The sequence below is a fragment of the Drosophila ficusphila genome, unplaced genomic scaffold, assembly GCF_018152265.1.
Source record: "Drosophila ficusphila isolate 14025-0441.05 unplaced genomic scaffold, ASM1815226v1 contig_106, whole genome shotgun sequence".
Classification (NCBI taxonomy): domain Eukaryota; kingdom Metazoa; phylum Arthropoda; class Insecta; order Diptera; family Drosophilidae; genus Drosophila; species Drosophila ficusphila.
In genome coordinates, this window is record NW_025063993.1 from 1,558,302 (window position 1) to 1,578,913 (window position 20,612).

At 44.5% G+C, this 20,612-nt stretch overlaps 2 protein-coding genes across 2 annotated transcripts in view; one reads left to right on the forward strand and one right to left on the reverse strand.

Moving 5' to 3' along the window:
• Positions 1 to 20,612, forward strand: part of LOC108088749 (putative uncharacterized protein DDB_G0274435) — a 56,288-nt gene that overhangs the window by 25,923 nt on the left and 9,753 nt on the right. The window contains exon 3 of the mRNA XM_017186697.2: positions 16,417 to 16,455. Within this exon, the coding sequence (XP_017042186.2) occupies positions 16,417 to 16,455 (39 nt within the window). The remainder of the gene's footprint in view (positions 1 to 16,416; positions 16,456 to 20,612) is intronic.
• Positions 3,205 to 3,846, reverse strand: LOC108088755 (NADH dehydrogenase [ubiquinone] 1 alpha subcomplex subunit 7). Its single transcript, XM_017186702.1, has one exon. It carries the CDS (start codon positions 3,792 to 3,794, stop codon positions 3,354 to 3,356), a length of 441 nt encoding a protein of 146 aa, XP_017042191.1. The 5' UTR covers positions 3,795 to 3,846; the 3' UTR covers positions 3,205 to 3,353.

Sequence of the window (20,612 nt, forward strand, 5' to 3'; positions counted from 1 at the left end):
ATGAAAAATGATATCTGTTGAGTTGTAAGTGGGGTGGATTAGAGGAGATTGAGGAGATAGTAAGTAGTTCGGAAGTAATGCGAAATCATTTGATTAGTTTCAACTTGCCAAAGCATTGTTGCTTAGGAAATATATAAATTTGCCGAGAATTAGCTCGACAAACGTCTATTTAGGCGGACCCGTCATCAAAAATGCCCATCAGGTATCCTTATTTGTGACCGCATTAACTTTAAAGACCGTCTAGAAATGTTGAAGTGTGATGAAATTAAAATTGTCCACAATCTAATCAAAATTGAACTGAAGTTTCATTGCGGCTTTTGGAATTCGAATTTAGGTGGCCGGCAGTTTCTATTTTTCTTATTTGTATATTTGTAAAATAATTTTTAGGGCTTACGATCTCTAAGGAAATGATCAATATTAAATATGATAATCAGACGAGTCGGGCGAGAATTTCTTTCGCTCCTACAGCTTCGATTTAATAGTATTGCGATTAAGTTTTTCTGATTAAACACTTTTAAGAACAATTATAACCGCTTTCAGCATTTATTATTTGTAATAATTTGTAATTCCTAAAAAAGTGGTCAAAAAGGATTAGGTTTAATTACTTGTGGCAAAATAGAGTTCGTACCTCGGCTGAAAACAGTGGCAGTTAAAATGTCGTTAAGTATAGAATCTTGACACTTGCTTGACAGGTTATCGAAATTCTGACACGTGCGAAAAGTCGCAGATACGAATAATTGGCATTTTCCAGTGGCAGTGAAACCAACGGAGGGCCTCGCTTAATTACATCCGCTCCGGGGCTGAGAAGTAAATTCTGAAGTTCCGAGGACGGGCGCCTCGCACTTTCCATTTCGTTTTAGGGAAATATAATAAATTCGCTCTTAAAATTCATTTCATTAAACACTCGCCATGAGCTACTACCCCACTACACCAGGAGAAGGACAAAGGAGCGCCGCAGCAAGGAAGTCCTTTGTTTATACTCGAGTTCCGTTCCCCCCGATTCCACCCCCTCAGTCCCCTTAGCCTTCAGCCGAACTCGGGCAAATTAAGCAAGCTGACAATTTTCTCTCTCTAAACTGTACAACAACTTAATGAGCCTGCATAACTTTGCGACAACAGCAGAAAGCGGCAAAAGCAGGAGTGGGGGCAGGCGGGAAACCGAAAGCTAAGGACTTTCCCCCAATTTCGAGAGGGCGGCAGATAAAAAAAACACGTAAACTTCGCCGGAGGCATCTCACTCGGCGAACGGTGGCAAAAGTCATTATTCACTGTACTAGCGGGAAGCTCATTCCCCGCGACTCCGACCTCGTAACGCCTGCTAAAAAATAATCAACTTTTGCACTGTCGACTGTCGACTGTCACCCAAGCCCCGGAACAGCCGACGGTGGCAAGTTCAGCGCAAAGTTTCGTGCCCGGCGCGGAGACAACTTCCGTATTGCCTGTGGGCCCATGTTGCATATGGCGAGTGGTGTGTGCCGAATGGCGAATGGCGAATTGCGATGTCCTAGCCCAAGCCTGGCCAGGCTCCCCTTACAAATGACGCATTAATGAAGTGATTTTGCTTTGGGAGCATTTCAGTTTTTAGATTTCCGCCTTTCGAGCCACGAGATGTTTCCGTGACACGACCGATTATCTATCTACCTTAAACTAAGTTCTAGAAGTTTTTATATACCTACAATTTATTATTTTCTAATTTTATGTTCGTAAAATTAATAAATAATTTCCTAAATATGTGTACAATTCTGTAGCAAGGCTTCCTATCCCATAGTATGCAGTTGATTTATTGAAAATTAAATTAATTTCTTGTTCAGTCATTGATTGATTGAACTTATTTTTATTTAAGTGCCACAGGTTGCCCTATTTTGTTACAGGATTGTTTAAGAATTTTTTTGAAATCTTCGGCTTCGTGTCACGAGAGCATCTCAGGACCCCAGCTCTCATTAACTTTCGCTTGAAGCTCTGGCCTGCGCCTCACTCCATCCAATTCCCAGTTTGTTGCTTTATGCAAATGTTTTTCTTGTTATTATTGCCTGGCCGCGATTCCCGCTGCCGTTGTTGTGTTTGTTGCTCTGGTTTTGCTCTTGGTTTTATAGGAAAACACGCAAAGCAAACAAAGTTGGCTCCGCTCAGTGTTTTCTTACATGAGAGTTTTCCCTTCGGTCTGTTTGTACATATTTTAATTACGCGTCTCTGATTGGGAAGCATTTGTGGCGGAGCTTGACATCCAGCGACTCTGCGGCACAGCTGTCGTCATCGGAAAGGCAATTTTTCGGTTAGCCAAGTGGTTGACATTTCGGGGATGCGGGTCAGAGGGCGGGTCGAAAGGGTGCGGAAGTGTTTGCTTTGTGGGCATGGGATTTTTTTAATATTTGCTTTTTTGAGTGCGTCCAGAAAAGCGATTCTAGTCCGGGAATTAGCATTGCAGATTGCCCGATGTTCGGGCCCCAAAGTGGAACATTGCTACAACAAGGCAATGGATAAATTAGGTGGCGTTTCGCAATTCATATGAGGTAATAAAAACCAGCTTCAGCTAGCCCCACCTCCCTAGCAGCCAAGAAAAGAAATCCGCACATGAGAGTCGCACAAAGTGTGCCATAGTTTCGGATCGAATCTCATATTTCGCCAACTGCTGGCGAATGAAGAGCCGGCACCATGTTGACTTGACAGTCTGAAGTTTCCGGGCAATTGACACCCTTTTTCAATCCGGCAGTGCAACCCTCCAGCTCAATCTGGGTCTTCGCTTCACGAGGGTAATTCCAATAAATCGGGGGGCGCCACCCTTAGCGCGGCAGAATATTACTTTTTTGCATAGCACACAAAACTTGATTATGTTTTCTCCGCTGCTGAATGATGGCAGACACTTTCGCGGGGGCTGGGCAATGTGCGCCAAAATCAAACTCCAATCAATAAATCGATGGGCGAAAGTCATCAGCATAAATTGTGCTGCCCAGACAATTAACAATCGACCTGCAATCATCATTAACAATGGCCCATAATCCACTCAACGTCGGGCAAATTGCCTCGTTTTAAATTGTAAATATAAATTTTGATGGCATTAAAGGTTATTAAGCCTGCAAATTTATTGTTGTGGCGAGTAACGAACCCTTTGCAAGGCTTGCGCCTTCGATAATTGTGTGTGCTTAATTAAATTTTCATGCAGGTGCCATAAATGATTTTCACCCCTGGCGTCTAATTAGATTTACATTTTTACGACCTTCTGCATTGACTCGACTGCGAGTCTTTTATTTAATTGCTCTGCTCAAGCTCGTAAATAGCTGCAAATCACATTCGCAGTGGGACAGTTAACACTTTAATCATCTCAATGGGATGGTAACACAGAACTAGAAGCTTGGTTAACGAGGGCCCTCCCAGGAATGCACCTTCCCCGGAGTCGGGAGTGGTTTGACATCCTCCTTCTGATCGCAGTCCTTCGTATCGGGGTCGGGAGTTAAGGGAGGGGGAGGGCCTCCATCCTTTGATCCTTCCCCGGACTTGGCCTGAGCACTTTTGGCTGCCTCTGCTGCCTTCTGCTTGGCCAGCATCTGCATCTTGTGTTCCTGGATCAAGTCGACGGAGGGTTTGACCAGTCGCCGGGGATCCCTTGTGTAGTAGTAGTTGGCGGACAGGCTCGACCCTGGACCCTGGGGAATGTCCGGAGGCGGCTGCGTCCGCGGGGAGACCGTGTCCGCGAATCGCAGGGCCGTCTTGTGGGTGCGGCCCAGGAAGAAGTTGCGGACGCGGCTCAGGAACCCTGCCACGTCGCGGTGCTTGGGCTTCGGGGGCTTTGGAGGCATCTCCGATTTGTGGGGCTGCTCGAGCAGTTCAAAATCTAGACAGTGACTGGGAAGTCAACTGGCAGTTGAGTACTAATACCAGGCAATCCCTTCCGCAGTTTCCACACGACTTGACGCAACAGTTGCCGCAGCAAGCTGCGAATAACTGCGGAGATGCCACCCCACGCCGGATGACTCAATTCAATAAGCGTCAATCTTTCCACGCGCTCAGCTGTCAATCAGCCTGGCATCGAAATCTGCCAGCGATGAATTTCAATTATGGCCACAGAAAAGAAACAAAACAGCTCGCCGGCAGGGGGAATTCGGACCACTTGGCCAAAACATTCGCAGTATCATCGAAGACAGTGCAAAAAGTCGACACTGGAATTAATAAAAACACTTCAATTTCCGATGCCAATCAGGGCGATCAGGGATCCCTGGACCACCTCCCCCATGTGATGCAAGTGTGACAGCAGCACGCGTCGGGCTTTACTGTACTTAGAGCGGTACAGCACGTCCGCCTGTCAAGATGACAGCCCAACAGCCAAACAGCCCAACAGCCCATGGCCGGATTTCTGCCCTGCGAACACGAGCTGGAGATGTTAATCACGGATGCGGATCCTTGAAACCCCGCTCGCATTGCATCTGATAAGCAGCTTGTCGAGATTTACGAAATCGAGCTGATTATGTCTTTGTGAGCCGAGGTCTCCTTGGACGCGTGTCAAAGGGTGGCCCGGTAACTTCCGAGCGCTGCCGATGTGTTTACCTTTTGGCTTTTCCAGGGAAACTAGAAAACGGAAGGGGGAGGGGTAGTTATGCTTTGGTTCCGAACGAACGAGAGCAAGTTCGTTGGCCATGGGAAATGCATAAATCAGATTGACTCCTCGCTCAATTTGATTACAATTTACGGCACACGCTGATAAGCCCGGCGAGCTAAATATCAGGTTAACATTTAAATGGAGAGGGGAAAATCCGGAGAAATTGATTCAATGTGTGAGAAAAAAAGAATTCAGTGTGAAAAAAGGTGCATTTCAATTTGCTCTCGATCCTGGATTGGGACGAATGTTCTCGGAAGAGTGCCTTATCAACGATGGTAACAAGAACTCACCATATGCAACAGTTTTGATAAACTCGCTCTGAGAAGGTTACTGAAAAATATGTTTTATGTTCAGTAGGGCAATCTTTCCCAACTCGGCGTAAGAAGCAATTAATCTTAAATCACTTCTTTTAAGAATGTGATTATTACCTGTTTATATTTATCAAGAAACTTCAACAAGAAAATAGTATAAATAATGATTCAAAAATAATTAACCGACCTAAATATGCCTCACAACGTTTTCGATCGTATTAAGTATGTATTATAAGGTATAATTAATTTAAAATTAATTTCTTCTCATGCTTAATCGACAACGACACACAATAATCATACAGCTTTTAACATAACATAGTATTGCACATAAGACCTTTTGGTTGAAACATTTCCATGTAATTTAAGCTGAATCCATTTGGGGACATTAACATTTTCGATTCGGCGCCATATTGCATGCAAGTTAAGGATACAATACATCAATATAATTGCTATCATTTTTTGAACAGAGAAATTAGATTAAGGGAGGTTTCGCTGCAGACGTGATTTACCTTATTTCCCTGGTTATTTGCTGTTTTCACTACAGAAAAGGAGCAGGCGGCAGATGGAAACCTTTAAAGTGACATTCGATGCGCCGCTGACTTTCCGGGGTGGATCAGCCAGGGCTCAGGTCTAGATATAAATGCGGTCGATGTGTGTTCGCCTTCTGATTGAACTAATTGACACATGTGAGGAGAAATGTACCAAAATATCGGTTTGGGATTTCGTAATTCGAGCCGGGGTTAGGCGAGAGGTGGCGGTCTCTCCGAGCTTTCCCTCCCCCGATGGCCCCTTCCGTCCTTCCTCCGTCTGCTTGTTGTAATACGATATGTCAACAGTATCCAGAGGTCGCAGAAAACTTTAAAAGCGCCGGGCGAACTTATGGCAATGCTGTGCGGTGTAAGTGAAAGCGAAAGTAGCGAAGGTCAACATCATCAAAATGTCTGTCTGGGCCCAGGCCGAGCGTCTGAAGGAGCGGCACACACATGCTCCAAGGACCTGGCCGTGCCCGGCGTGAGTCCTGCACTCCACTCCTGGCCGAAGTCGTAGTGAAAATGATAATGTTAAAGTTTTACAACTTAAGTCGTCAAAGTCAAACACACTCTGGGGAAATTACAAACACATTCGAGACAAGAATGTGAAGCACGAAAGTCGTTGTCCGCCGGGCGAGGAGCGGAATCAGGAGCGGGGGAAAGGGCCTGGGAAGGTCAAGAGATGAGGGTGGGCGCACAACTTTCCGAGTGCTGCGATGAAATATACGTACTCGCACATCCTCCGAACTTTACCTGCTCAAATCTTAAGCTCACTATCCCCTGTTGTTTGGCGCTCAAGCTTTTACAGCGCTTCGGGGTGGAATTAGTGACACGCAGCTGCCAGCTGCCCCCGCCTCGTCCCTGGCCCACTGCCGCCATTAGCATAAATAAGCGCTTCTAAGTACGCCCCATAAAGGTGTAAATGCTCCGGTATTATTAGCCAAAGGCGAGCCCAGGGACCCAAGGCTGAAGATGGAAGACGGAAGACGGGGAGCTGAGGGGGAGTCCGGCGAAACCGCTGGAAGCTCTTCTGTGACTTTGGCTGGCGCTAAAATTTTATGGCCTCCAACTCACATAAAATTTGCTCTCCAAGTATTTCATAAAATTTTGTTGCGCGTCAAAATTGTGGCACTCCGACTTGGAGTCGCACTCGAAGTCGACTTTCCTGGCCGTTGTCTCCCGCTCGAGGTTGTTGAAATGATGGGTGGACATGAAATTTTATTAAATGACTGTCAAGTTCTTGGCTACTTAACTTGGCTGTGAAATTAGCCTGGTTGGTGGGGCGACTCGCCGGACCTCCTGACTTTCGCTGACTAAGCAAATGGGTCAAGTTAAAGATTTTGCTCTGGGGATAACTCTGAGCACCGGCCATGAAGCGGAACAATGTTGCGGTAACTAGAAAGTGGGAGTGATGATGCATCTCGTATTTCAGCTCCGGGGGTTTGCCAATCCTTTGCCAAGTTATCTTCGCAAAAGTTTGTGCTGCTCAGAGAGCGCTTTAAATTGTTTTCGGCAGAAAAGTTTTTACCTCCGGGCAACTGCCACTTCTTCCCCAGACCCATGAAGTGCAAGGAGCCTATCGGAGACTCCTGCCCCTCATTAAAATGCCCCAAACGTGGTGTTTATGCACCGACAACTGTGCCTTCTCCACAGGAACTCCTCCTCCCCACTAAGCACACCCATTTGCCTGGCAAGCGAACACTGGCTTTGTTCGATTCATGCCCACGTTTATTGTTTTCCCAGTCATTTTCAGCATCTTATCAATTTGACTCTGAGGCACAGGCTCCGGCAATAAAAGAGTAACCATTGTTTCCTGCGCCAACCGCCTTCCGCCGCCTCTGTCATTGATAATGAAGACGGCGGCAACATTGTCTTCCCTTTGCCAGGACCAGAACGTGACTCTCTTATCAATGCGACTTATTGCCGCAACGCAGCCTCCCTGCTCCAGGGGGCTGTCCTGCCACGCCCGCCATTCAGATATCGCCGAAGCAATTAAAATTTGTAGCTATCGGCGGAGTGGAGCGCTCCGAATTCGGCGTTCGATAGCGGCCGTTCGTCGTTTGCAAATCATTTCGCAGTTGCTCAAGATTCCCTGCCTCCTTGGCGATTCCCCGGGGGTTCCCCATCGCTCATTTTTCATACTGACAGCCCAATGGGCGTTAATTGCGTGGGTTTGGTTGAGGTTACGGCGTCAGATAAGCGCGCGTGATTTTTCTACGAATTCTGCGCCCGGAGGACACCAGCCGCCCTCCCCCTTTTCCCCACAAGGGATGAACCCCCATTCGGCGATTTAAATGAGGCTTCAGCCTCTCCAGCTTGGCATTTGGCGGCAGGCGGTGATAAGGAGAAGATGCCAGAGGTTTAAGGAAGCGGAGGATGAAATACAATTTTTGAATTGGCAAAACGTGCAGCAAATGGCTTAATTACGTCTGAAGAGATGAGCTTTGATTCTGGCTTACGTAGGTGGGGCTGCAGCAAAGTGGGCATTCATATTTTTAATTCCTTCTGTTATTTTGGCAAGCCGCATATAGAACGATTCATGTTTAAACTAAGATGTGAGTGAAAGCTTTTAAATCCTCGACATCTGTTCTGTTTTCACTGCTGAATTTGTGCGTGCAAAAAGAGGTATTTATCATTTCAATATCTTTGCGGTTGCCCACTGTAGGTGCTACCAAATGATTCCCTGAAGCACCTCCACTCCCCGTTGCCGCTGCCTAAGCTCCTCCTGCCTCGTCCATTTAAATGCGCATATTTCACAGTTAACATGCCTTGACAACATGCCCTGCCGGCTTTCTTCCTTGGCCCGCTCTAAATATGTAAACAAATAGTTTTGGCAATTGCCAAGTGGGGCATGTCAGACGAACCCTGGCCCGGAGCCCCGAGCAACCCCGACCCAGCCGTAACCCCGGTCCCCGCAGGTCGTCCAGTCAGGCTGCATGTTGTGGCATGCGGTTGTGCACCGGCAACAACTTTTGCAACATGCAACCAGACGACTGCTTCCCCTCCATTCGCCGCCCTCTGCGGGCATGGCAGAATAAACGAGGCCTTAAATCGAACTCCGTACACGGGTCGTGCGGGGTCGTAGGCCGGATCGTCTCGTTTGAGGTTAACATAATTTAAGGCAGCAGGAGCCGAGCTCCGTGGAGGTGGAGGCGGCCAGGACCCCAGAATGCCCATTTAACATGCTGCCAACGTGCGTGGCTCCGTGTGTGGGGCTGGCAATTTCGCAAATTATAAATTTTCCACCTGCGCAATGTGCTGGGTGCCTGGTCCGGCCCCTCCGAACCCCTTTGTCCCGCCACTGGATACTGGGGAAAGTTCCACGAGCAGAGAACTGCTTCCTGCACACGGGCAACAATCCGAAAATTGATCGCTGTTTCCGGCTTCTCTATTGCTTCGTCGCTGTTCGGGATATTAAGTCGACACCGAACACAAACTACGCACTCGTACAGTGTTCACTCGAAGCAGAGAACAATAACACTTAGTTAAATTGGTTTTGTTTGGAAAAAATAAAAACGGTGGATTATGAATAATATTTGACCAAAAGAATCTGTTGTATAGTTGTGTTCAGTAAGAAAAGTTTCTACAATTTTAACTTCCTTGAGTTACACATTTAAGGATAGATACCAAAAAAGATGAAAGCTAATTTTATGTAGTTCAGAAATCGTAGTAATTAAACCAACCCAGTTAAAATGATAGAAGTTAGTTTAAAACAAGAAGGGAAGCTAGCTTCGGCAAGCCGAAGCTTATATACCATTGCATTCATCAGATAAATGCGAATGGCCCCACAAGGTGAGAACCTGACTTAATTTTAAATATTTTTGACTATTGTTTATATGGCAGCTATATGACATGGTTATCCGATTTTGCTAAATTTTAATGATTGACTGATAAAAAACAACGATGTTATAATTTTATTTCGGTTTGTTTTAATATAGATTTTTCGATCTTTCCTAAGGCAGCTATTTGATAAAAAGGATTTTAATGAAATTTTTTTCTCGATTCAAGGGTTAATAAAAAACTCCATATTTTGAAAATCATGCTCCTGGGATTAATGATGTTATAATTTTTTTACAGTATTTATACCTATATTTTTTTTTTTTAGATCTTTCCTATGGCAGCTATATGATAGAGTAATCCGATTTTAATAAAATGTAATCCGAAATTCAATAGTACTTAGAAAACGCCATCTGGAGGAAATCAAGTCGATCTAATCAAAAACAACGTCGTAGGAATCTTTTATTTCATTCTCTCGGGTGGCAGGCCGGCCCGTTCCGACTTGTATACTGCGTGCAATAACTTCACAACCTTTGGGAAAGTTTCAGCAGGATAGCTTCAAAACTGTGACTCTAGTTTATATAGAAACAGACAGACGGACAGACGTACATACATATTTCCATTCAGATTGTGATGCTGATCAAGAATATATACACTTTATGGGGTCTGAGGTGTATCCTTCACTGCGTTGCAAACTTCTGACTGAAATTATAATACCCTTTGCTCTGCAAGCGTATAATGAGTTCATTCTTGAAACGGACTATCTAAATCCAGACATAAAATTTTATAAAACCTCTGAATTATTTTATTTGTTTATTATTTTTATTATTTATTTTTTTATAGTTAATACAGTTTCTATATTCAAAGTTAATTTTTTTAAAACTGTGTGTTTACTGTAGAGCAGTATTTCCCAAAGTGTGGGTCGCGACCCACTGGTGGGTCGCGGGTAGATTTTTGCTGGGTACTAATTGTCATATAGATCTTGCAATTTTTTGTGTAGGTGGGTCGCGGTCCCGAAAAGTTTGGGAAACACTGCTGTAGAGTATAGAAATGCTTTAAACTTTAAAACTTTGAGTTAAAATGAGAAAGCACAATAAAAGCAATCGCAACGCATGACGCCCAACGCAAATAAAGAACAAAACGTAAAAGGCAACAATTTGTGTAAGAGCAAATTAAATATTGTAACTGCGAGATAAATTCGATACAGCCGCACATCGGATGGATGGGGCCTAGAGGTCCAAAAGGTCAACCTGGTATCAGCCGCCTTCTTCTTATCCGTTGTCCCGATGATTGCATAAGCAATTCAGGAGAAGGAGGGAGGTCAGGGACTCGAAAGATGTAAACAATATGCAAAACACAACGAAGGCGTGTAGGCCAGACTCAAGATAAGGGCCAGGAATGCACATCACGAATTCGCAGTGGAGTTCGTTACATGACTTTGCATATTGAGGAGCAGTAAAAACAAAGGCGGATGCTGGAGAACAAGGTCAACCCACATCAATTTAACATCAAATGTACATAAATCCCGGCTGGGAGCTCGAAATTGGAGTTTATCTGCTCTGCATAAATGTTCAATAAATGTCGCAGAATAAATATTTAATAAACATAAGCGAGACGCAAACATGAATGGCAAACTGCACAGCCAAATATTGAAATAAAATCTGGGCAAGAAGCCACCCCCTTGAAGCCCCGCCCCCAAGTTTTCGGTCTCAATTGCGACATCAATTTGCATTTGATGGGGAAAGGAAAATTAGAGGCAGGGATGCTTTACGTTCACTGCTTTATTGATCGCATGGTTGACATTGCATCAATATCGGGCGAAAGTTAACAGGCAGCGGGCAAAAACAAGCAAATATATATCACTCTACTGTTCGACTTAAAAGCTTTTCTCTGCTCTTCCTCATCGCTTGTTTGTCTTTCGCCTTCTGTTTGTTGTCGCGTCTCGTCTCCTGAGTTTTGCCTTCATTAAAAACCAGAATCAAAACAGTAGAGTAAAGTATTTGCCTCTGATCGTTCGCACCCTCGGGAAAGCCTGCGAGATTCCCCAATCAAGCATTAATTATTTACGTTATTAATATCCAATTAATATTCGATATTCTGAGCAACTTTTCTATACAATTAATTAATTTCCCGACCCCTGCTCGCCGGGTAACACATTTTTATGTCACATCAGCGAGCTGCAGGCGCTGCACTTCCACGGGAACTGCCTATGCACACTCATTAACACAACAATAAAGTACAATTGCCGCCCGAACCCGCCCCCCAATGAGGGGGCGTGGACAATTAATGTGACTGACACACATGCAGATTTTGCCGCCGCTCGCGTTGTCATATTTGATTTACAGTTGCAATTTACGCACTTTCCGCAGGAGGAGGACCTGGCCAGGACTTGCGGTGCGGGGTGTTGGGTGCGGGGTGCGGGGGAGGAGCTCTGGCGCTGGCCGACAGCTGTCCACGTCAGCATCCGGCTTCTGTTTGATGTTGTTAATTGATTTTCAAAGTCAACTGCCGTCTGAGGGGTGGGGCAGGAAGAGGGGTAGGGAGGGGGGACAGGCGAGGACGGAGGTCCTGCGGGAGGAGCAGGACTGCTTTCGCTTTCGGCACGCTCGGAGATTAGCAGGGCAGTGTAAAATGCATCTCCATTGAGGCGCAAGCGACATAAAACCAATTCCCAATCCGCATTCGCTGGACAATTTACAGACTGTGGAGCCCAGACCCCCGTCCCCCCGTCCCCCACTCCCCCTGCGTGATGTGCATTGTAAGTGCAGTGGAGCGCATTTGCAGCTGCAATTGCCGAGTGGATTTCGGAGTTGTTCCTGCGTCCCAGTGCTTGTGGGAGGGCGATTGTGGGCGATCCGCCGGACTAAAGGGCTCGTGTTTGTTTTATGTGTGGCAATTGTCCAGCGTCCCGTCGACATCCGACTGTATCTGTTGTCTGCCTGGCGTGCGGTTCAATCAAAGCGATTTTCAATGTCCACAAAATTTCGCAAAAGGACATTTTGGTAATTTCAACGATGTCACCCCTCCAAACCAGGAGCGGATTGACTGCGTTGAGGTTTTCAGCTCCATTAAAGTTGGTCTTTACTTGTTTACAAAACTATTTCGTTTTTGACCGAAAGTACACTTGACGATATTGTCAAAAGAATATGTTATACTCTTTATTAATTATCTGTTACAAAAAAACCAATATTAAAAAAACCAATAATTTATTATTAGAAAAAATGTAAATAAATTTGTTAAGTAGGCCTACATTTCATTTATTTATGCAAAAATTTATTAAAGAATAGTTTACAAGCCCTTCTTTTTCTCTTCCATTTCAGTGGGTTCATGTACATATTCGTCCATTTATAAGGTTGTGCAACTTAATGTAGTTTTTTGCCTCCAATAGCATGATATTGGTTTTTTTTTTATCATCCAAGTCGTCTCTGTACGATCTTGTATTTACAAATTCTACAATTTATTAAAAATGTTTTTTTTTTATTTATATATCTTACTAGAGGTCCTGTGTCCGCTTCGCTGGTCAACACAATTTAACAACATAAAAGTCAATATTGCAACATTTTTCAAATATATGGAAGTATAGAAAGATGGTGATTTAACACCTTTCCAGTTTGACTTTTCCACTTGCGCAGCACAATCCAGCCGTTTCTCTTTTAAACTTTAACGCACTGCAATATCGGTATATAGTCGCCATTGGTCCAATATCTAAATTTTCATTATCACTGTAGTTCGCAGTGGGGTCATATTGGAATGCAATGCGATTGAATGATGCCAATGATCTCCATGTGCTCATTTGTCTTTCTTCGCTTAAGTTTTGTGAATATACTGGCTGCTGGCTTGGATGTCTGCGGCCAATGCTTGCACGTCGTCCTCTAAGCATTTTGGACTATGGACAGAGTGGTGAATTTATCCTCAAATGCACGATCCACATAATTTTCACAGTTCAACTTAAATTGAATAAAAATTCTTTTTTTTCACAATTTCACAGTGAACACAAAAATTGAGTTAAAATGCTATGGGAGCGTGTTTGTCAGTGTGATGAGGTAGCAACTCACTTTATATGCGACAATATTGCAATTTTCTTACGGATCCCTAATTTTTTTCAAAATAAATTATAGCCTATTTAACTCCACGATAATATAGCTTTCTATCGGCGAAAGAATTTTTTAAATCGGACCAGTAGTTCCGGAGCCTATTCCCTGCAAACAAACAAACAAACAAACAAACAAACAAACAAACAAACAAACAAACAAATTTTACCTCTTTATAATATTAGTATAGATTAAATAAATTTTCGTTCATTACAAGGTTGGCGAATTTATAACACAGGCTATAAAGTTTTTTGACTGAATAGTTGGTGAGGCGCCCAATAACCCTGTCTGTGTCAATCCTCCACTGGTCGCTAGTACTGCGCTTGTTGTTGGTAATGAGTTTGGTTTTACTGTTTAATTTTAAACGTGTTCAGCGGCGGAAGGGGAGCGGGAAAACGGGCCCACCAGCGGTTGGCTACAGTTCTAAAGTGTATTTGCATTTAACGCTAAATGCACTCTGGCAGCGGGGAGATGGAAGGAAACGGGAAAGGAAAGGGGGAAGGGGGAAGGGCAAGGGGAAGTGCGGAAAAGGGAGGATTGGATGGATTCCTGCCTGCGGGAGGGAAAACATGACAGTTGCATTAATTTTGATTGCGTAAATATTTTAAGTGTGCGGATTGCGAGAGCTCTCTCAAAAATGTTTGCCCAAGGCCCATGGAATGGCTAGGTGGCTGAGTTGGGCTGGTCGGAACGGGAGGATTGCGGGGAGCGGCCACGAATTAAGTGATTGCAATTGAGATGAGCTGATTGTAAATCTGGGTGAGCGCAGCTCGCTTTTCCAGCGAGGGCAATGCATATTTAAAGTTTGTTGAAGCACTTGCAGCTAATGGCGAACCTGCGATGCTGCCGCTCAGTTCGATGAACTCCCGAATGGAGTGGGACTCGAGCATTGGTAACTTTTCTAATTAACCCAACAACAACAGCCACTCCACCCCCGTTCTTTGTCCCTCCTGCTGGCTTTCCCCGCCCCAGTTGTTGCTAATTTCAGACGCTAATAAAATGATTCAAGCCACAACTGTTTGAGGGCGAAAATGACACAAAATTTATGAGCACGTAGCTGACATAAAACTTTCGGATGGATATACTCCAGTTGTGCCGCACTGCTGCTCATCCATCGCTGCCGCATGATGTGATAATTTACTTAACAGCCCCTCGTCTCCCAACACGCTCCGGAGACAATTTACAGATGCAAACATCAAATTTTATGATGTCTAGGCCATAATTAATCGAGATTTGCTGGGGAGGTGACTGGGGCTGGGGGCCCATTAAACTCAAGCAGCGTCTTTATGAATATTAACTTAACTTCGCTTCTTTAATCCTTACCCGTCTCATTTTTTTAGAATTATTATTCTATTTTTTCGCCGTTTTTTGATCTTACCAGACCTGTCTGACCTTTGCAGCTCAACTGCAATTAAACCCTAACCACATCTCCAACTCCTCGTCTTCCAACAGCCCCATTACAAGTTTTTCGCTTTCGGTCGACCAACACCGCAAAGTCTGCGGCATGTGGAGAATTTTCCCATAAGACAGCCATTTTGTCCAGCGTATTATTTAAAGGGGCATAGTCGTTTGGCTGAACTTTGGTGCAGGAATATACCCTATCCGAAATAATCCAATTCATTTTCTCAACACACATGTTGGGTTAATTACACAAAAAAAAGAAAATATATATATATAATATATAACATTTATTAAGGTATAATATATTAACTTTATTAATAATTTTTAAGGTAATATTCAGACCAGCTCTCATGTATGGATGCTCGATCTGGGGAAAATGTGCAAATACACATATTAAAAAAATTCAAACTTGTCAAAATAAACTTCTAAAACTATTACTAAATCTACCATACTATACAAGCACTAACTATGTGCACGAAATAGCTGGAGTCCAAACGGTACAACAATATATTTCACGATACAACAATTAGTCAGTAAAATTAGTTAAACTAGCAAATAAGTGTCAGATCAAGGTTTTGTTTCCTAATTTCCCTTGAAAATAATATATGTTGTAAATAACAAACAAATTAAAAATGTAAAATATTTCAGTTGAAAAGCATAGCTTTAGTGCTAAAACTCTGTAAAAACAAAAATTTGTATCAGTAGCTTTAATGAAGTACAATTTTTAAGGAAATAAAGCATACGAAATAAAATAAAATAAATATATTAACTTTAACTCAAAATTATATAAAGTAAAGATAACCCGAAGTATTGAGCATTCTGGCCATTTAAATTTTGCTCTCTTTATTATAACATCTTCAAGCAATTATAAAAATTAATTTAAAGCGTTGAGAAAGGCAGAGAAACTATTAAATTGAGATAAAGGATTTTAAGCCTCTACTGTGATTTTTTAATTTCATTCAAAGGGTATTGAAGAACCGTTGAATACAAGCTCAAAATGTTGTGGCTTTTCTTTCCATTGACTAGACATCATTTGGTAAGGGAGAGGGGATATTCTAAGGGAACAAAGAGCGGAGCTGTCGACTGTTTTGTGGTGATAGCTGAAAATTAATTAAATGTCGCGGCGAATTAAAATAAAAATGTCGAAAGCTGCTTAGGGAGTACTTAAAACTAAATGATAGCCTGACACAGAAGGCATTGGATTATTAGGGGATATTAATAAGCCAAGAATGGACAGACTGAACTTTTCATTAGGCCAACTCTTTTACTGATGTTGGTTTTCTTTTTTTTTTGGTTTGGCGTTCCTGGTTGCAACAACAATAAACTTTATTTTGCTAAGGAGCCTCTGCAATACACAAACTGCAACTTCAGACTTCCGTTTAAAAGTTGCAGTCCATTTCCGATCAAGCTTAGATTCAAGGCTAGAAATTAATTAGTAGTTTACTAAGTCATGCTACCAGTTCGCCATATCTTTACCATCTGATTTGTTTTGTGTCTGCCTTTTGTTGTTTTCCCTTCGCCTTTTGTTAACTGCGATTTATTGGCCAACTTGAAGTCATGCAATTATTTTCTTTTAAAAACACCAATGGGCCACTCTAGACAACAACTTGAAATATGTTTTGAATAACATAATTATTTTAATTAAAAACACAAATGAATTAAAATTTTAAAGACTAGTTTACCGAGTCGAACTGAGTTTATCTATTCTGTTGCAGGTCTCAAGGATCCAAACCTGGACAGGCATACCAGTAAAGGTGAGTTTCGGAGTAGCGCTACTTCCCCCGATCAAAAATTAATTAAGAAGCCACTGGAGATGTAAATAGTCTGTAATGGCTGCAAGCCGAAATTTGTTCTGCTCGCTCAAAGCGACCGAAACAAAGGTCCGACCCACACACTTTCTTCCTCCCCGCCGCTTGCCGCAATAACTATAAATTCCCAGGCCCAGGCAACCACAAGACATCACCAGGCCCTCAAAACATAAACCAAGCGGCTCTTTAAAACGCAATCAAGCTGAAAATTAATTAAAATTTTCAACCGGGATATGAAATTAATGCGCCGTCGAGGGGAAGACGGTCCCCCGAACAAGAACGGGTTGTGCAAGGTAAATCCAAGGTTTAAATTAAAACACACTTGTTACTGTCTTAGAGGCAGCCGTCTCCGTTGGAAGTCGTCGTCTCGATTTCATTAAAAATGTTTTTATGCTCGCATTATCCTTTCACTTTGGCGCTGTGTCTCTTTGACTCCTTCCAGGGAGCAATTTAATTTGGCTATGAAACGCTTGCCGCATCCTTGACACTTTCACTTTCACCCCCTCCCCCTCCGCCGAGCTCGCCAACCCACCTTCCGCCCACCTCCGCCCCCTCAACCCATTCCACTTGAGGCGATGGCTTGTTTTAAGCAGCTTAAGCTTGTCGTTGACATTCGCCCGAGCTGTTTGTGCTGTAAAAGCGCTCATAATTTCACGCCAGGCGAGCACACACGCGTCCTTGTTGGTCCTGGCCTGCTCTTGGCTTCCGCCGGAGCGCTCCCACCTCAGTTTTGCCGGCGCTTGACTTTGCCTCGCAATCACAGTTTTCACGGAGAGGACTCGCCGAGCATATCACTGAAATGCAATAAAGTTGAGTGCGGATTTGCAGAGAGCTCCACTTGGGTCTGTACTTTTTGTTTGGCTGGCCATTCTTCACGTTTCGATCCTGATTCCGATGTCTGCAAAGTGAATCAGGGAGTATCTTGTGTGAGGTTTCAATCGATTCCTGTTGGACTAAGTTTGTCCTCGTACTTTGCCACGGGTTCTAGAGCTCGGGTCATTCCGGTGGCCGTTGTCTTTATTACATTTTGATGAATGCTGCGATTTGACTTTCGGCGGGGCAGAAGCAGCAAAAAATAATACTCATTGCATGCTCGGGGGCCATTGAATGGATTCATTTCGGCGTATTCATATGCTTTTAACAGAATTAGTCTAGCCGGCTAATGTGATAAATGGATGCGGAAGGCAGGAGCTGAAGCCTGGTGAACCCTTCATAATTACACTTGGAGCCCTTGGTCGGAGATGAGCTGCAAGTCATTCCATAGGCAGAAAAACCCGTCTTTTCTGCTTCCCTATGCCAGCATCTCCGTCCCAGGGACTCCCACTTTAATCTCATAAATCACGAGTCAGAAGGAGTCGGCGGAAGATGAGAAAGACGGGAAAGCCAAGGGCAACCGCACATATCATAACATTTAACATATTTCACTTAGGCAAACATTTAATCCGGCATCTTGTCTGGCCCCCAAGTCCTCCGTCCTCCACCTGAACACGGACCTCGTTCTGAATGCAAAAGTGGAGGCTACATTTTCATTTCCGCTGGCGTTTTTATTTCCATTCCATGCTGCACGTTATCAAATAATGAATATCAAATGTAATGCTTATCATTTATTTGCCAACCGAAACCGAAGGGGAGGCTGCCCGTCCCCCCGCCAGGTGGCAACATATTATAATATTTACTTAATTTTCATTTCTAATTCGGTCGCTACGAGGCACATGATACCGGGGGGAGTGGACCAAGACCTTGGCATTGGCAGCCAGTGGCGGGGAAATAGGAAAAACCTGCATAATAAGCGAGTCCCGCAGCCGAACTTTGCTGTTTGGGGGCCCGAAGTCAAGTGATTGGATGGGGTGTTGATTCTTGCAGGTGGCTTAAGCTGCGTCTAAAGCGATAACGCAAAGTATTTGAATTTTTAATATAACGAAATGCGGATCTCGGCGAACAAGTTCCCCACTCCCTCCCCCCAAATTCATCTGCTTCTCGCACAGACGTGGAGAATAAGGCGGCGTGGTGAGTCCCAGATACTCTGATGTATTCAAATACGATTCGTGGCCGCCATTTTCCTGTCACTGGCTGCGAAAACTCACAGCTTTTCCTCGCTCCGCGATTTTCTGGCTAATCTTTGGTCAGCCAACACCCCGCACCCCTCGGACGTCTGTCGCCCTCTTGTCTATTCGCTTTTTGAAATTCCAATTTGAATGCTTCGTGGTTTCTCCCGGACTTTTGGTCGACGGCTTGGGCCGAGGACGTCCTTCCCAGCAGCCAATATTATATTATTCAAGCCATCGCACTTGGCCACCGCCAGCGTTCGTTGTACTTGAAAATCGTAATTAGAATTGGTAATGTATTCAAATTGACTTTCATTTCCGTTTGTTCGTCGGTCGTCGGTTCGTTTGTTTTACTTTTGGCATTCTTCATCAGGATTTTGCGCTTTTCGGCGAGTGACGCGCTTTTCGCAGAAAGATGAGAGGCGCTTCGTCATGATTATGCCCATCGATTCGCACCATCCAATCGCAGGGAAAAGTGATCAACTGGCCAGACAAAGGCACTTTCGATTATCGAAGCGACCGATTCTCCGGCCATATTTCAAAACCTCCGAACGTAAAAGTTTTCCCAAGCAGACAGTGGCGTTGCGGAAGAGCAAAGGAACTGAAACTTTTCGTTGGCAGGCGGAACGCAGCAAAACCGTAAAGAATTCAACTAATAAAAATCAGGCATTCAAGTGCGAAAAAATCGCGAAAAGCACCATCAAATAATGTGCCACTCAAACCGAATCGCCCGACGCCCTCCGCCCACCGAATCGCAGTCGAATCCACCGAAAGACAAATAGAAAAGCGGGAAAAAGTAAAAGGCAAGTTGGGAACAAAATAAAACTATGCTGGCAGCCGGAGTGAAAACTTTGGCCCGAGAAGGCGGCGTGCGGCACCGAGTCCTCCGGTTGGGTGACCCCGGGAAAACCTCGAGCCACGGACGCATCTCTAGCTGCGGGCCAGAGCCGTACGTCATCGGAGAAACTTCGATGGGTTGGCCAGGAGCGCGTGTCTCTCCACTTTCCTCGCGGGCGGGGTCTGCCACATATTTTCGCTGCCACGAAGCGTGCGAGCTATTTTCCCCCATGTGCGGATGTGGCCGCCTCTGTGTCTGCGTGGCGGAAAAGCAATTTTCCTTTGTGTCGTGCACAGGTTTCCAGTTGGCATTGTCTTCCGCCCGCCGCACTGAGCTGGCAAATTTGTTGCAACCGAAATAAACACTTTATTAAATGCATTGGAATAAGCGCAGTGCTCTAGGAGTCCGGGGCGACGAACAAAAGTCCTGCGAGCTCATCCACATGTGGCGGTGGCAGCGAGGGATAAACTTTGAGCCAAGTGAATTTGGTGCTAAGCTCAAGTAAGAGATTCGATGCCGGCAAAAAGTGGATTGCTAATGCACTCGAAGGAGCTTTGGCGGAGGAATCGAAATGGAAGGGGATGGCAGGGATGGTAGCCCGGAGATCCTTCTCAGACCCAAATTCGCCACATAAATATCTCCGCCGAACAGGCAAAGGCCTTTACAGATTATTATTTATTTATTTTCTGTCTTCTTGCATTCTGCTCTTCATTTGCCCCCAGTGCTCGACCTTCCTGCCCCGATAATCGAAGGCAAGAATCAAATTATGCTAGAATTGAGATTGATTTTTTATTCAATTTTAATGCGACAAATGCAGGCAGATAAACAGACGACAGCTCGAAGGACACACATGGCCCGGAGCCCCTGGCCCCCCATCAAGGATCCAAAAGCTCTGCGAAACACGTGGCCCGAATGGGGCGGCGACTGGGAAAAGGGGGAGTGGCCGGGAAATTATAGCGGCGATGGCGCACAAGGGAGTCGCACTGGATTAGGTCGTCCTCCAGGCCAGGTCCTTATGGGGAACTTTTTGAATATTACAGCATAAATCGATTAGCTTCTCTCGGCGTGAGGGTCTCAGTGCTCGTGTGTGGTGTCTGTGCTGTCACTGATTGACACTTGAAGCGTTTTTTCGCTTGCCTCGCCGGCTGCTCCTGTTTGCTGTTTGCTGATGCTGATGTTGATGCTGATGTTGATGTTGGTGCTGCTCCAAGTCCCCGCCA